General features: G+C 48.4%; 1 protein-coding gene across 1 annotated transcript in view; it reads left to right on the plus strand.

The window, feature by feature from the left end:
* Positions 1 to 1,187: 1,187 nt before the first annotated feature.
* Positions 1,188 to 18,074, plus strand: part of TFAP2E (transcription factor AP-2 epsilon) — a 41,509-nt gene continuing 24,622 nt past the window's right edge. The window contains exons 1-3 of the mRNA XM_074217517.1: positions 1,188 to 1,214; positions 2,029 to 2,514; positions 4,025 to 4,076. Coding sequence (XP_074073618.1) covers positions 1,188 to 1,214; positions 2,029 to 2,514; positions 4,025 to 4,076 — 565 coding nt within the window. The remainder of the gene's footprint in view (positions 1,215 to 2,028; positions 2,515 to 4,024; positions 4,077 to 18,074) is intronic.

Here is an 18,074-nt window from a genome sequence, read left to right on the forward strand (position 1 = left end):
TCTCCGTGTCACCATCATCTCCAATTACACACATACACACACACACACACACACACACACACACACACACACACACACACACACAGAGTCTCAGACCCAAACTTTCTCACCTCAGCGGTGGCCCTCTCAGAACCCTCAGGGCCCCATAGGCCTCCCTGGGGTGGAAACGTGGAGGGAGGTTCAGGTTCAGAGCTAAGTTCAGGCCGTCCCAAGTTTAAGGGAGAACTGGGCCAGGTGGAAGTCTCCTGGCAGAGCAGGCAGGAAACAGATATCTCTCCACCTTCCCAGAGCAACAGATAGGCTCTCGGCACTTTTTCGTGAATTTTTTCTTTGCCCCGTCTTCCCCTTCCCATTTCAGTCTGCCCAAACAAGCCAGAGGCTCTGCCTTGGTCTTTCTCTTGGTCTGATTGGGCCCTTTCAGCCCTCGAGGATGTGGCGGAGTGGGGTCTTGGATGGATGGGTGAGTGAGGGCAACAGCCCGGCCTCAGGACCACCGTCCTCCTGGTTCGAGGCAGAGGAAGTGGAAACCCTAGTTCTCCAGCAGAGGAGGGAGAGGTGGCAGATCTAGGAGGAAGCCACGGAGCGTGGACCCAGGCATCCTGAGTGGTACATGCGTGCTCTGGTGCCACCCTTTAGAAACCGGGTAGAGTCTCCCCTCCCTTGACAAAGACCCCCCGACACTCTTCCCCCTCCCCCCCCCTCGCCTGCTTGGGGACGCAGAGAAGGCCTAAGCCAAAGCCCCCGGACTGTCTCTTTAATGCGCGCCCCCGGCGCCCCCCTGCGCGCTCCCGCCCATATAACTGAAGCGCATGGAGCTGGTCTGGGCTCAGAGGGAGAAGGACTGGGAGATGGGAACGAGCTAAAAGACTTTTCCAACTGGAATCCTCCTGCTCCTCCCCCGTAGCTCAGTCCACTCGTGACCCCCTGCACAAGTCCCTGCCCTCGCTCCCCCGCCTGCCGGGGTCCCCCAGCGCCCCATGGCTCTGAGCGGGGGCTCGGGACACTGAGGAGCCCACTCTGAGGGGTTGCCCCCCCCCGTCGCCCACCCCCAGCCAGGCGCGCAGGCTCCGGAGCCCCGGGGATCGGCCCTGAGGGGCGCCCAGTCCGTCTGTCGGGCCGTCCGTCCGTCAATCCGTTCCGCGAGGCTCCGCTGCCCTCGGGCCCCCGCCTCCGGCCCGCCCGCACCCATGCTGGTTCACACTTACTCCGCGATGGTGAGTCCTGCCTGGGGGTGCGGAGGGCGGTGGGGGGGGGAAGATACCCGAAGGCGGGAATTGAGGCTGGGGGTGCGGGTCAGGGCGGCTGGGCACGGGACAGCCCCGACGCTCGGATCCGATCTGTTCTCCCAGCCAGCTCCCCCGACAAAAACGAAATCTCGGAGGGGGAAGCGCGGGGCTCCCAGGGCCTCCCCAGGTGGGGTGCAGGCTGGTTGCCCTCTCCGACTGCAGCCCAGGAGAGACCCGAGAAGCCACCGGAGGCTCGGGCTTGGGTCTTGGAGACAGATCGGCCCCGGATTTGGGGAGAGACCAGCCGTGGGCCCCCGGGGGCGAAAACAAGTCGGGGGAGGAGAGGAATGAAGGATTAGAAGTTAGAGACTGGGTATCCCACCCCCATTATTCCGCCCCTTCACTCCCCTTCCCCAGCCTGGGGCCCCAGGGGCTCGGTACCCGAAAGGGCCCCTAGGGCAGCCGCAGGGGAAAAGGGAGTTTGTGTCTGTGGCGGGGAGGGCCGGACTCGACTCTGGTTGTTTCGATTCGTTTAATCCTTTTTGTCTTTGATGTTTAACTAAATTGACGCTCAATGATTCGATTTGGATAAATTGTAGCGCTCCGCGCCGGCTCCTTTGCCGCTCTCCCTCCGGGCTCTGGTCCGACCCCTGGTCTCTGCGTCTCCCGGGGCTGATGGCAGGCGTGATGGGCCCGGGCCCGGGAGCGGAGAGGCACCCGGGCTGGGGCGAGCCCGGCCGGCTGGAGCCGGTCCGTCCCCTCGGTCTTCCCAACTCTGCGTCTCTCTCTCCCGGCTGCGCAGGACCGTCCGGACGGGCTGAACGGCGCGGCTGGCGGGGGGCGCCTGTCGCAGCTCTCCTCCCTCAGCCAGGCGGCCTTCTCGGCGGCGGCGGCGGCGCCCCCCCTGTGCCACACACCGGCCTCGGACTTCCAGCCGCCCTACTTCCCGCCGCCCTACCCGCAGCCACCGCTGCCCTACGGCCAAACGCAGGAGACGGCTTTCCCCCACCTGGGCGAGCCCTACAGCGGCCTGGGGACCCTCCACCAGCACCCGCACCCGCATCCGCACCAGCACCAGCAGCCCGCGTGGCCTTCCCCCCGCGGCGGCCGCCAGGACGAGCAGGGCCTCCTGGCCCAGACCCACCGAGCTCTGGGCCTGGACCCCCGCCGGGATTACCCGGGTGTTCCCCGTCTCCTGCACGGCCTGGCGGACGGAGCGCACGGCCTGGCCGACGGGCCACTCGGCCTCCACGGGCTGGCCGCACACCACAGCCTGGAGGATCTCCAGGTGAGGGCCCAGCGGGATCCAGTGGGTCGGAAGGGAAGCTGGGAGACCCCCCCCCCCAATCTGGAGCCCCGGGCGGGGAAGCCTGGGCGGTACCGAGAGCAAGGCCCAGCGGGAACATGGCACCAGGCCGGAGGAGAGAGGCAAATGGGGGTGGCATCTGGGAAAGACCCTCAGAGGTCAGGGAGAGAGCGGGACCCAGGCCCGGGAAAAAGTCTTGGGAGACATGCTCGGCAGGTTTGAGAGACTCACTGAGGCAGGCTAGGAAAAGAATCGGGGGGGAAAGGCCTGGAGGAGACCTGGACAAAGAATTCAAGGATCGGGTGCTAGAACGGGAGCCAAAGAGGTGCGGGCCGGGCTTGATAGGGTCTGGAGAGCAAGGAAAGAACCCTCAGGCTCCAACCGAGGCCTCTCCCGTTGCCCCCCAAATGATGACGTTTGTCCCGGAGAACTTTTCGTGGCTCCCGGGTTAGAGGACCTGCGGTGCTCTCCTCTCCGGGGCCGCTCTGAGTTAATGATCCTCCCGCGGCTGCCCAGCCGGAACCGGTAGCGGCAGGAAAAGTCTGAGCCCGGCGGGAATATCGCGTGCGGGCTACGCAGCTGGGGGCCAGGCCCGGGACCCACCCTGCGCCCCAGCCCCAGCGCTCAGCTCCGCAGGGACGCCTTCGCTTTGTCAGGGCTCGAATCCCCCTTGTCCCCGGCGGGCGAGTCATTATCTGGGCTCAGAATCTCGGCCGCCAACATGCAAGGTGTTGAATATTTCTCTTTATTTGCTTCCCAGCCCAGCTGACCAAGCCTTCCTCCCCTCTCCTTCCAGTAGTCCTGGTCTGACACCTTTCCGGCCCAACCCGACCCTCTTCTGTTTAAAAAGCCTGTCCTCCCTGCCTCCCAGCCAAGCCATGCCGCCGCAGTCCTAGCCCGCGGGCTGTCTAGTCGACCCTCCCGGCTCCCTCGTTTTGCTACCTTCACCTCCTCCCTGCCCTGCTCCGAATCCTCCTTCCCTGCCTCCTTCTCTGCCCCTCCGCTCCAGCTCCTTTCTACTTGGTTCCTCTGCCAGGTCTACTTTCCAAATCCCTTTCCTCTTCCTGCCCCGAGTCCCTTTCTCCAACTTCTTCGCTCCTTGACCCCCACTTTTTCTCCTTTCCTCGGTTCCACAGTCTCAGCAGCTGCCCTTCCTGCTTTCCTTTAAGAGACACTCTTTGGGGCTAGTTAATCCCCTGCCCTTCACCCCCACCGCCTCTCTCTCTCTCTCTCTCTCTCTCTCTCTCTCTCTCTCTCTCTCTCTCTCTCTCGGTCTGATTGGGCTGGGGGATGTATCTCTCCAGTGTCTATCTCCGCTTTAATATGCTTCCCCCCCCCTTTTTTCTGGCCAGCCTGGGCCCTCTCTCTTGACCCTGGCCGTTTTCTTCCACCCAAGCCCCAATTGGGGTTGATGGTGGGTTTTGGAGGGGCTGGGAGATGACCAGCCAGGCCTGGCCTCTTCCCCACCCGGGTTCTTTCCCTCCCGCAACAGGCCGTGGACGACACTGGAATGAGCCTCCTCGATCAGTCGGTGATCAAGAAAGGTAGGGAATCAGCCCAAGGTCGGGTCAGACAGGGGAGGCCGGAGCCTGGGGCTCCTAGTTTATAAGGAGGAAGCCCCAACACCAGCTAGGTCTTGGGACCAGACCAGTCTTTGGGAGAAGTAACCAGGACTACTGTAAGCCCCAGAGCTTTCCAGTTCTCCGTCCTGCCTCAGAGATGAAGTCATGGAGAAACTCCCTGTTCGTAGCACCCGGGTTGCCTGCTCACCTTACCCTCTCCAACCTAAGTAAACTGCTTGCCTCCCGGCCCTGATCCTCTTATGTCCCCCTGCCCTTTCTTGTCCCTGAACCAAGATACTTAAAAACTCAGTAGATCTCTATTAGGTTGGAGAGAAGCTCCTAGAAGGGCTGTGGTCTACAGACTTTGGACCAAGGGGTACTGTAAAGAAGGGTCCGCCAGAAACAACCTATAAGAAATATTACAGTTAGGTTCCCTGTAGGTTGGGGGGACAGAATTCATTTGGTGCTGGAAGTAGGGTGCTGGTCTCTATCTGGCTGAAACTAAGGGCTGGGCCTGGGGGGGGGGGGGGGCTGCTCCACTCTCCCTGGGATTGTTGGGTGGGGCTGCATCGATTTTCTGTCTCTGGAATTAATTTGCAGAACTAGTTAAGTCACTTCCCAGTTTCCTCAGGGGATGGGGGTGGGATTCCCAGCAGATTTCAGAGATTTCTGAGTTATAAAGGAGGGTCATAGGGACTCCCCCACAAGGCAGAGAAGGCCATTCTCCACCTCCAGTGACCAACAGCTTTTTCAATTCTGGCTAAAGTTGAGAGTTGGTGTCTGTGTATGTGCATGTTGGGTGTGTGTGTGGGGAGATCTTTGTGAATGTGTCTGTTGGGGGTTGCAGAATAACCTCCTTCTTTATGTTTCTGCCTGGGAGAGTCTAGGGTAGGGCTATGACAGCAGCTGCACATCAAGGAGGTAAAGGGGGGTGCCCCAAGCCAGATCAAAAAGGGAGGGACCAGAAAAGAGAGAAGAGGGAGGGTTGGAGTGATGGAAAAGAATGGGTTGAGGAGATGAGAAAAGCTAGTGTGTGCATATTTAGTGGAGGCCTAGGAGAAGAATGGAAAGGGGAATGAGAGCGGGGAGAGGAGCCGGCTGTAGAGGGGACTAAGGAGAAGAAAATGGGAGATGCTAGGGAGCAGGGAGGAAGAGAAATGTAGCCAGTCACTGGAGAGGAGTTCACTTTAAAAGGAGGAAATTCTAAAGTGGAAAAACAGCAGAAGATTTAGAGGTAAAAAGTGGATTGAAATGGAAGGGAGGCGAGGGGGATGGGGAATTAACTTTTTCCTTTCCTGGTCTGGTCAGAGGGTATATAATTTAAAAGGGAAGCCATTGCTCCTCCCTTCTTCCTACACTCCCCCCCTTTCTCCCAGAGGATTTAACTATTTGTTTTTCAAATCAAGTGAATTCCCAATTGGATTTGCCCTTGACTTGTTCTCTCTGGGAAACCCAGTTTCAGCCTAGGGGATAGTAGAGAGGGTGGGTTACATCTGAATCTGTTCCAGGTGAGAAATGGGACCAGCTTCTCTTTTAGATTGAGACTGGAGGTGGGAAATTCTGGGCTTGGATGAAACCAAGTAGAGTCAGGCCCTGAGGAGATGAGAGGGGGATGGGAAGGGAAGTTGAGGATAGGGAGCTTTGGGTTCATTGACTGACTGGAAAGACAGGAAAGAAACCAGATCCCTTAAAGATTTCCTCAGCAACAATATGAGTGTCCTAGGGGCACAGGGCCTGGCTGGGGACTGAGGGGATCTGGGAAGATTTCTCTTCTATTATTAATAGGAACAGTCCTACACAATGTCGAAATGCTTTGGTGAAGTGTTAATATGACAGACCTCATTGTATGTTATTATTTCAAGGGAGAATTCTCATCCTCATGCTTATATTTGGCTCCTGGTCAGTCACTTGCCAAGAACTGGGAATCATCAGTTCAGGGGTTTGGCCTCCTGAGAAAATTCTCCAATTCTCTGCTATTCCTTTGGAGCTCAGGGGATTCGGTGAAACTACAGAAAGAGTTCAAATGGCCTGGCCAGAGAACCTTGCCCCTTCTTAGGGGGATATCTAGGAGGGGAAAAATCTATCCTCCTTAGGAAGAAGAGAAAGGAGGAAGGAGTCCCCAGGCCTGGTATAGGGATTATCTCGCTCCCCGACACAGACACAGACACACACACAGACACACACACACACACACACACACACACACACACACACACACACACACACAGAAACAGATACCACACCACAACACCATACTCCCATGCATGAGTCAGGAAAGCTGAACAAAGCTAAAAGGAGACTTTGAGAACCAACTTCCTGCTGTTCTGCCAAAGCTCAGGGCCCAGGTCCTGGGATCTCTGAGGATTTGCAGCTTCTTCTTGGCAGGGTCTTTGGTGGGTGGGGACCCTGCTTTGTGAGACTTTCAAAAGGAAAAGATCTTTATCAGATTCACTTAGCACCTGAAGACTGGATCCCTGGCCTGGAATCTCTGGGAAGAGTCCCACCCCTAGACTGGGGGGGGGGGTGCTTTTTCTCTACCCACTATCTGCATCCTGGGCCTTCCTTTTCTGGGCAGAAGGTGGGAAGGTTCAAAAAACTGGCAGAGAAGAGAAGGTAGGGAAACAAGGAAAGAAAACTTCTTAATTCTTCCTATAACCCGTGTGATTGGCTAGCACCAAATGGCAGACTCTAGGCTGTTTGGGGATTTGGAACTTGGTCCCGTTTGTATGTTTCCATTTTGAGTGTCCATCTCTGGAAGGTTTCTGTATTGGGGGCTTATCACCAGGGACTTTTCTTGGCCTGTCTTCTGGGAAAGACACAAATATACTAATGTCGATGAGTGGCTGACCAATGATTGCCAATTTTGGGGTGTGACCATGTCGGGCAAGCTGCCTTAGGGTCTGTTTGTGTATGGAAGGACCCTAAGACAGTTCTTCATCTGTCTTTTAATGACTTAAAAGGTTGAACTGATAGCAGCTCCAAGGTCTTGGGAGTTCTAAACTCTAAAGTCTGTGAGTCTCTCTAGAGGACAGTCTTTGTATTTTAAAACTTTCCCCTTCTTTTCAGCAAATAGCGTCTATAGACACACGCCCCAATCCACCGCCACACGCGCCCCAGTTCACACGCACACTTACACACCTGCTCATTTTCGGCTCCAGGCTCGGGGCTCAGACTCCGAGGTTTTAGAGACCTCCTCTGAGGGTACCTAAGGAAGGGGGCGTATCTGAAAGTATCTGCCAGGGGCTAGGGCCCGGAGCGCGCTGGGAGTAGAAGGCTGGCAGTAGTATGGGCCGGCCCCTCCGGAGTTGGGGAATGAACTGGAAAGGGGGAAATCGGAGCAGGGGAAGACAAGTACCGGTGGTCAATAGTCAGGGTCGCAGACTTAGACCTTTACTGATTCATTTTCACTGATCAATCAATAAATATTTACTAAGAGCCTACTATGTGTCAGTCGCCGTTGCTGGGCGTTGACTGTTAAAGCTTTCTGGGAAAGTCTCCGGAAAATCGAGCCTGGAGAGCTGAAAGGCAGACGGGCAAAAAAACTGAAGAAAGGAAGCAAAAATGGTGTCCTCAGTTGTCTCAGAAATGAATGAAGCTCTTCCTGGAGATCAATAGAGCGTTCTTCTCTTCCCCCCAGTCTCTCCCAGCTCCTCGGCCTCAGGTTTCCTCCAGAGGTTCAAGTGCCGGCTTCTCTCCATTCTCTGGATTCCCTTTCGGAGACCCGACTCCCTTTCTCTGTTGCCTTCACCTGGTTCCCTCTCTCGGCATTTCCCCCCGACATCCACTCTTTACTCTTCCCCCCACCCCACCCCCAAGCTCCCTATTTTCATCTCTTCCTAGGCCTTTCTTAGGTTCCCATACTCCTGATCTCTCAGGTTCCCTAATCCTAGTTCCCGCACCTAGCTTTTTTCGGGCTCCCATTCTTGCCTCCTCTCCTGTATAGAGTTCTCCGGCCAGGCATTGGGTTCCTCCTCCTTCACTGGGTTCCAGATCCTGACTCTCATCCCTGTTCCTCTCCCGCTCCCTCTTTTGAATGGTTTCTCCTGAAAGTTTAGGAGTCTTCCTCGCTCCCTCACTAGGCTCCAGATCCTGACTCCCATTCCCCTATCTCCTTTTCCCACTCCCTCCCTCAGTTTCCTGTCCTCGGCCCCAGATCCTGGCTTTTCTGTGGGTTCCCATCCCTCCAGCCTCCTCTGCCCCGCTCTCCACTCTGGCTCTGAGTTCAATTCTCTGCCCCTTCTCCTGATTCCTGTGCCGGGCTCTGGCTGCCTCCACTGACTTTCATTCTTGGTTTCTACATCACTGTGCCACCCACCCACCCCCGCCCCCAAGCTCGGCTGGTCCAGAGCTGAGGCTCCCCCTACCCCCTCCGGGGCCTGGCAAAAGATCACTCAGAGCTTTCCCTCATGCCAGCCTCTCCCCAGGGCCGCCACCGCCTCCTCTCACCTGGAAAGAAACGTGCACATAGCTACCTTTGGGTGGGGGAAAAGGAGAGAGGTGGAGACAGCTATTCCCTACCCCCAGATCAAAGTTAGTGGACTAAGACAAAACCAGGACCCTTCTTCAGCCTCCCTGGCCACACTCTCCCGCCACTGTCCAGCAATCAGCCCCAAAGGCTCCCCTTCCTTCTCTGGCTTCCACTAACTGAATCACTGCATTCAGCTTCAAGCCTAGTGGGCTCTGAGTTCCAACCTCCTTTTAGTCTTGCTCTGACTCTTTCCTCCACCAGCTTCTTGTGAGCTCTCTTGTGTGCTTTTTTCCCCTTTCTTTTTGTCGTGGAGTTGGGGGGAGTGGTGGTGCTAGGAAGTAGGAAGGGGAGTGGGAAGTGGGAAGTGGGACCCGGCAGGAGGGGAGAGGATGGACACTGCCCGATTCAGCAAAAAACTCCTTCCCCCTCCCCCGCCCCCCAACACACACACACACACACACACACACACACACACACAGACACCTTTGATACTCCATAAAAACATTGACTTATGTAAGTGCTTTCGAATGTACATAGTGTTTTATTGACCTCATTTTACAGATGTAGGTTAAGTTGCACAGCCAAGCTCGTGAGGTCAGAAGAATATTAAAGTTGGAATGGCCATTAGACTGCGTGGAGCCAAAATCCACCGTTTTACAGATAAGGAAACTGAGGTCCAGACTAACTCAAGGACATATTATAGGTATAGGTGCCAGAGCTCAGAAGCCTAGGTCTTTGGACTCCAAATCACAGCTTTTCACTGTTCCACACTGATCTATGTGATCTACTGGTAAGTAGCAGTGAGAATTTGAACCCAGGTCGTCTGATTTTCGGTCTGGTGCTTAGTTACTGATTACTTCATGCTGCTTCCCCAAAAAGCATTCAGGTTATAGGATCAGAGGCTTATGCGGTATGTGGGGGGGGAGGAGGAAAAGGGAGGCCTCTTCCAAGAGGGGGATCTTTGGGATTTAAGACCCAGAGATCTCAATCTCGACTCCCCCCCCCCCCAACGGTGCCTAGGCAGTCTTGTCACCTTGAGTGTCCTCAAAGTTACTTTTCGGCTGAGCGGGCTGGGCAGGGGAGGGAGCTGGGCCTGGGCTGGGGGTGGGAAGAGGTGAGTGACTTAAACCGGGGTCCGGTGCAGGCAGAAAGCCCTGAGGGTTGGGGTGGAGGCGGGGTGGGAGGAAGCGGTTCTGGCTGAGAAACTGGGGAATTTCTCTTTCCTTGCCTCTCGCGATGGGAAATGGAGTGGGGGTGGGGGTGAGGTTGGGCTTGAGCCCCTTTCAGGCCAGGCAGAATAGGCTGAGGGCCTTTTTGTAGGGGCTCTGCCTCCTCCTGGGATTTGTCCTCCCAGAAAAGTGCAGGAGATGGGGGAAGAAGGGTCCCTTGTGAGATGGGTTAGTGAACAAAACGATCCAAAGCCCTTTCCAGCTCAAACACTCTGAGTCCATGTGTATATATATGTTAATGTGTGAGACTGTGGGAATGTGTGACTGTGTATGTGTGTGTGTGTGACTATTTTGATGTGAGTGAATATATGTGAGTGGTACAGGAGCCTGTCGCCCCTAAATGTCAGTTTCTCGGGGCTCCCTGCCCCTCTCTTTATGGAATTGAGATGAAATGAACTCCTTTCCTAGGCTTGTCGCTGTGGTCCAGTCCTTGGCGGGAAGGACCCTGGAGGAAATTTTGGGATGGGGATCAGGCAGGGGATGTGGTTCGGGGTTTGGGTGGGACTGGAAAGGTTGGTGGGAGCCAAACATGTGGAGCGCTTTAAATACCAGGCTAAGGTGATTGTATCTTGTCCTATATGTAATGGAGAACCGTTGACAATTTTTAGCAAAGACTGACTTGGCTCCTCAGGAAGATTGGTTTGACAGATGTGTGAAGGGACATGATTTGAAAGGAGAACAAAAGAAGTGTAGTGGAGAAGTAAGATCTGAAGTCAAATATTTTCTCAGATACCGGGCATGTCACTTTACCCCACTCTCAGTTTTCTCTTCTAAAATTGTGACTAATACTAGTCTCACAGAGTGATTGTGAGGCTTAAATGAGATAGTGTTTGTAAAGCATTTTTAAGCATAAGTATCACTTATTAAGAAAGGAGAAACTAGAAACAAGGAAAATAGTCAATAGAAGTGATGAGGCCATGCATTATAATGCATATTAGATCATATGTAATAGATGTGCAGACAGAATCAATATGATATAGCAAATAATTTGATATCAGGGGGTAAAGAAGAGGAAAAAGTTGATCCTGAACCTGAGTCACCTGAAGAATAGTGCTAGACTTAATAGTAATAGGAAGTTGGAAAGAATTTTTAGGGATGATAATGAATTTTGTTTTGGATAAGTGGAGTTGGAAATCCCTCCAGGATCTCCAGGAGATGTCTGGTAGGCAATTGACATTCATCATGAGAGTTCAAAGGAGAGAAAGACTGTTTGGCTAGTTTTTGAAGTCATCATGTCACAACTACTACAACTACCATTACCTCTACTACTAGTACCATTACCACCACTAATACTTTTACTACTACTAGCACTATTACCTCTACCACTACCACTACCACTTCCACCACTCCTACTGTCACTACTACTTTTTTTTTTCAGGTTTTTGCAAGGCAATGGGGTTAAGTATGTTGCCCAAGGCCACACAGCTAGGTAATTAGTAAGTGTTTGAGATTGGATTTGAACTCGGTGCTCTATCCACTGCACCACCTAGCTGCCCCAGTCACTACTACTTCTACTTCTTATTTTATATAGTGCTTTAAGGATTATAACACATATATATCTATATGTAGAAAGATTCAAATTAGACATAAAATAATTCAAAGATAGTCTAAGGAGGTAGCTAGGTGGCACAGAGGATAGAGCACCAGCCCTGGAGTCAGGAGGACCTGAGTTTAAATCTGGTTTCAGACACTTAATAATTACCTAGCTGTGTGACCTTGGGCAAGTTACTTAACTCTCAAAAGTTAACTCCCCAAACTTGGGGGAAAAAAAAGCAAACAAAAAGATAATCTGAGGGAAAGACTCGAGCAGATGGGGGTATCAGGAAAGGCTTCATATAGTAGCTCCCCACAGCTCTCAAAAACAATTGCCTGCTCAAGAGTTGAGCTTTGAAGCAAAGCAGGGATTCTAAAAATCAGAGGTGAGGAGGGAGAACATATAGATATGGGAGTCAGTCAATGCAAATGCCTGAAGACTGGAGATTGAGCATCATGTATGAAGAGTAGAAAGGGCAGTTTGACTTGGACCATAAAATTCATGAAGCAGAGTAATGTAATAAAACCTGGAAAGATAAAAAGGTGTCAGATTGTGAAGAGTTTATAGGCAGGGCTTTTATTTCATAGTAAATAATTGTTCTTTCATTGTTGTCCTTTGTTCTTAAAGAGGACCAAAATTTGGATGATTTTATGGAGGTCAGAGTATAATCTATACAACTATGATTGGTCAGATCACTACAAGCTGGGAAGCTCTACCACAGCTAAGGTACATAAAGTCCTTATGAACATTTAGGATGGACATAGCTAAATTTGTACACCTCACATTTCCTCTGAGCTATTGAAATTCTGTATAGAGCACTGCATCTTCTCCAATGCAGGTCCAGATGGTGTCATGTCACACAATGAATTCTAAAGTTCTTAAGAGAGACCTTGAGAGTATCCTTGTATTTCTTTTTCTGACCTCTGTGTGAGCTCTTTGTAAAAGTTTTTAGGTAAATGTATGTTTGGCATTCAAACAATGTGCCAGCCCACTGGAGTTTTGCTCTCAGAGGTGGTGGAGTTTAAATACTTGGTGGTTCACATCAAGAAAGGACCTTGGTGTCTGTTACCTTATCTTGCCAGATAATCTTCAGAATCTTCCTAAAACAATTCAAATGGAAGTGTTTCAATTTTATGACATGTTATAGGTAATAGGGTAATAGGGAACCACTAGAGTTTATTAAGGATAGTAGTGATGTGGTCAGTCAATAAACATTTATTAAGTGCCTTCTGTGGGTTAGGCAGTGTGCTAAGTGCTGAGGATACAAAGAAAGACAAAAATGACTCTACCCTGAAGGAGTTTACAATCTAATGGGGAAAGCACCCAAAATAAAGCTGAAAGATAGGGTCAGAAGTGGGGAAGAAGTCACCATTTGGTGAAGATACACCAAAATTAGTATATTTAGGTGGGAAATGAGAAGATACTGTCCTTCATGGAGCCACCATTCAATCAGAGGGGCAGAAGATACTGATGAGTTGTGAATATCAAGGTTGTTGGATCTTAAAGAAAGATGTAATTTCCCAAGGATATAATTCCTGGGAGAATGGTGGAGGAGGAGAAAGTCCAAAATGAGTGCAATTAGGTGGAAAATAAGGAAATGATCAGATTTGTGCTTCTTAGCCCAAGACAATAAAGAAAAGAGATTCAGGGGCAGAGCTCTAGGGAACAGCCACAGGAAGGAATGAGTGAATAGATAATTCAGTAAAAGAGACTGAAAAGGAGCAACCAATCAACCAGGATGAGATGCAGAAAAGAACAGTGTCAGAGAAGTCAGAGGAGAGAATACTCAGGAGGAAGGTGTGGTCCATACTATCAGAACCTTCTGAGGAAGAGAAAAATATAGACTGAGAAAAAGTTGTTGAATTTAGCACTTAAGAGATTGTCAAGGAAGAGGAGGCAGAAAGTGTAGACAGTTCTTTCTAGGAATTTAGTTGTAAAAGGGAGGAGTTAACTTGGAAGGATAGTAGGATGAGGGAAGAGTTTTTAAGGATGGGGGAAGAGGGGAAATCTGACTATGCTTGGAGGCATCAGACAGAGTTAATAGCTAGAAAGAATAAAAATAGAAAGGAATGATTAATGGGATAAGCTCATGGAGGAGATTAGAGAGGATGCTATTGAGGAAGTTGAATGGAGAGAAGATTGGCCTTGGTAAGGAGAAGGACCAATTCTTTCCTAGAGAAAGGCAGTTAAGTAAATAAAGCTGTTGATAGAGTGCTGGACCTGGAGTCAGGAAGACCTGAATTCAGTTTCAGACAACTGCTAGTTGTGTGACTTTGAGCAATTGAGGGTTGTGTGACTTTGTCTCAGTTTCTTCATCTAAAAATGGGGATGAAATTAGCACCTACCTCTCAGGGTTGTTTCGAGGCTAAAAATGAGATAATATTTGTAAAGTAGTGAGTACATGCTAGCCATAATTAGCCATTAAGAATAAAGAAGAGAATAAGATGTAAGGGAATGTGGAAGCATATAGTTAGGAAGAAGGAAGCCATAACCATTAACCTTTACTTCTAATGAAATAGCAAAATATCAGTTGAGAGACAAAAGTCAGTGAATAGCCATGGCAGGAGGGGTATCTTGAGAAAAGATTTGGATTAACAGGCAAAAGAAAGTGTTGCCTTGTAGCTGTGAAAGATCTAGTTGAGATTAGATAACAAGAATTAGTAATGGATGAAGTTAATATAATGTAACTTCCTTCAGCATTGGATTGTAGCTCTGCACTTCAAGTGGAGAAAGGTGGTGGTGGTGTTTTTGTGTGTGTGTGTGTGTGTGTGTGTGTGTGTGTGTGATCTCGAATCAGAACTAAGGACTGGAAAGAGGACAGGGGACATAGGAGTCAAAGATAGAGGACAGTGTATACCGAATCACAGAGAGGAAATGCAACCAGAGAAGGTATGCAACCCAAAGGAAGGTACGGGAGAATAGGAACAAAGAGAAGAATGAAGGTTCTTTAAATTGTAGTGAGGATATGGAATAAGTTTAGGATTAGTGAAGCAGAAGAAGAGATGACTGAACAGGAGATTATAATGTTCAATTATATATGTTCAAAATGAATGAACTGGCCCAGTTATGAATGATAGTGAGCTAAAGTATTGACTGACACTATGGGTAACTGAAATAGAGAGTAGTTCATGGGAGATAAAAATACCAATGAACTGGGAAGCCAGGAGCTTGGGTAGATATCAACATAAGTATATGTCGATATATTTTATACAAGTATAAGAACAAGGGTTAGTTTGGAGAGAAAAACTTGCAAAAAAGGATTGAGAGTGAGGCATATCTCCTGCCTTTTTAAAAAAAAATGTTGTGAGCTGTAGATGAGAAATAAAACATACATCTTCAAATATGAACAACATGTTGATTTAATTTGTTTAACTGTACTTTTTTGCGGCAAGGGAGAGTAGAGTCATTTAGAAGCAAACATTCATAAAACATTTTTCAAAAGATTATAAATCAGGGGTGGCTAGGTGGTACAGTGGATAGAGCACCTGGAGTCAGGAGTCCCTGAGTTCAAATCCGGCCTCAGACACTTAATAATTACCTAGCTCTGTGACCTTGGGCAAGCCACTTAACCCCATTTGCCTTGCAAAAACCTAAAAAAAAAGATTATAAATCAGTCTTTAAAAAGATTGACTTGGTGGTTTGGTTTGGTGACAGTAATAAAGATCTGGAAAAGATGATATAGATGGATGGAGTCAATCTTAGGGGAAGAGAGATTGTTCAGTTATAGTGGCATTGGTAGCAGGTAAGTCAGTTCATCCTCTCAAGCCCAGAGTTTCACAGAACATGTGAGAATGAGCAATGAGTACTGGAGAGATTGTACAGAGGTATACTATATTCTGTAGAGAACAAAGTATTCATGAAATAAGAAATCTTAAGGTGGAAGGAAATTTATTAACAATGAAGCAGAAGGGGGCAGCTAGGTAGCACATTGGATAGAGCACTGGCCCTGGAGTCAGGAGGACCTGAGTTCAAATCCAGTCTCAGACAATAATCGCCTAGCTGTGTGACCTTGGGCAAGTCACTCAACTCCATTGCCTTAAATAGAATAAAATTTTTAAAAAGCCACAATGGAGCAGAAAATGGAAAATAGAGGCAGGGAGGACAAAAATTTCAAAAAAAAAAAAGATTAAAGGGGAGGGAGCTGTCAACCGTCAACCTGAGAGGCATTGATTCTAAATCACTGAGATTATAGGAGCAGGAGGTGCACATTTGCAGGCCATAATACCAGTTGTTTAGAGCTACTATCTTCTAGGATCCTGTGGTTACTAATACAAGTGTTCTCATGCTGGTTTTTCAGATGAGGAAACTGAGATTTTGAGAAGTTGGGTCTTGTCCATGATCATACAGCTGGTAAATATGTGAGGCAAGAATTGAATATAGGTCTCAACTTCAAGTGGGACATCCCATCTACTAAATTGAGGTTCCTTTCAAGGAGAGAACAAGTTGGGAGAATTTGTAGTGATCCAGGTGACTTAAGTGTTTCAGGGACCAAAGTGATCAGACAGTGACATCACAAAACAAGCCAAAGGAACCCCCAGTGCCTGGTAAGGAAAAATTAGCGGGAAGTCAGTTTTAAATTAATTTTTTTTTTTTAGGTTTTTGCAAGGCAAAGGGGGTTAAGTGACTTGCCACACAGCTAGGTAATTAAGTGTCTGAGGCCGGATTTGAACTCAGGTACTCCTGATTTCAGAGCTGGTGCTCTATCCACTGTGCCACTTAGTCACCCCGTGAATTCATTTTTTCTGTTGGTTTTTTTTTTGTGCCATGGAGAGCAAAAAAAATAAAAATAAATTGTTAGCATTTATGAAAGGCTTTAAAGTTGATAAGTGACTTGCCTAGGGACCACAGTTAGTAGTATATGAAGCAAGATTTGATTTCAGGTCTTCCTTACTCCAAATCCAGTACTCTACCTGCCTAATAATAATCTTTAGAATAGAGAGTACAGAACAAAAGCAATGAATACATAAGTAGAGATTTGCAATAGAGTACTTAGTTATTGTTATTATTTTTAAAGGTAGCTGGAAGTTATAATCAATAGAGCATGGGATCTGGAGTCAGGAAGATCTGAATTTAAATTCTACCTCATTTACTAGCAGTGTTATCCAGGGCAGGGCACTTGACCTCTTTCTCAGAAATGGGGCTAATCACAGAATCATCCTTCCCTAAATATCAACTGAGATAACATGAGGGGTTAAATAAATGCTAGCTCTTGCTGTTACTGTTGTGGGTATTATAGAGTGTTAACCTTGGAGTCAGAAGGACAGGAGTTTGAATCCAGTCTCAGACAATTGCCTCTTACTAGCTGTGGGACTTGGACAAGTCATTTAACACTTCATTGCCTCTAATCTAGGGCCATCTCCAGTTATCTTGATTCATATCTGGCCACTGAACCCAGATGGTTCTGGAAGAGAAAGTGAGGCTGGTGTCTTAGCACAGCACTCCCTTACTCAAATCCAATTCACAGGCTTGTCATGGTATCACTTCCCTGATGTTGTGGTCTTCTTTGAAAATGAAGGACAAACATTATTATGTTGTTAATGGTCACTAAGCCCACCCTAATTACATCTTAAAGGTTTCAGTTCAATTTGAGAATTTCTTGAAGAGCCTAGGCACTGAATTTTTTCAACTAGTGTTTCTGACAAAGGACTCATTTCTAAAATATATAGAGAACTGAGTCAAATTTATTAAAAAATCCAAGTCTTTCCCAATTGATAAATGGTCAAAGGATATGCAAAGGCAATTTTTGGATGAGGAAATCAAAGCTATCTATAGCCATATGAAAAATTGCTCTAAATCATAAGTGATTAGAGAAATGCAAATTAAAACATCTCTGAGGTACCACTTAACACTTCTCAGATTGGCTGATATGTCTAGAAAGGATAATGATCAATGTTGAGGGCATGTGGGAAGTCTGGGACATTAATGCATTGTTGATGGAGCTATGAACTTATCCAGCCTTTCTGGAGAGCAATTTGGAATTATGCTCTAAGGGCAATAAGAATGTCCATATCTTTTGATCCAGCAATACTACTACTGGGTCTGTATCCTGAAGAGATCATGAAAAGGGGTAAAATTCCCACATGCACAAAAATATTCATAGTAGTGGCTTGTAGTACTTGTAATGGCAAAGATCTGAAAACTAAGGGGATGCTCATCAATTGGGGAATGGTTGAACAAATTGTGGTATATGTATGTGATGGAACACTATTGTTCTATTAGAAATGATGAGGGATGGGATTTCAGAAATGCTTGGAAAGACTTGCATGAATTGATTCTGAGTGAGATGAGTAGAACCAGAAGAACATTATATACCTTAGCAACAACATGGGATGATGATGAACCCTGATGGATTTTCTCACTCCATCAATACAATAATCGGACAATTTTGGGGATCTGTGATGGAGAATACCATCTGTATCCTGAGAGGGAACTGTAATTTTAAATGAAGACCAAAGATTATTATCTTCAACTTTTCAAAGTTATGTAATTTTGCTATCTCTAATGTTTTCTTTCTTCCTTTTGAATCTGTTTCTTTCAACACATTTAATTTGGATCTATATGTATCATGGAAGCAAATGTAAAGACTATATCAGAATCTTCTGTTGGGGGAGGGGGAGGGGAGGGAGGGAGAAAAAAATTGTAAAATTCAAACCCTTGTCAAAAAAGCATTGGTAGAAAACTACCATTATATGTAATTGGAAAACAAACTATATATATTTATTTATTTATTTGTTTTTTGTGAGGCAAAT

This window comes from Macrotis lagotis, chromosome 1 (assembly GCF_037893015.1).
Source record: "Macrotis lagotis isolate mMagLag1 chromosome 1, bilby.v1.9.chrom.fasta, whole genome shotgun sequence".
Taxonomy (NCBI): Eukaryota; Metazoa; Chordata; class Mammalia; order Peramelemorphia; family Peramelidae; genus Macrotis; species Macrotis lagotis.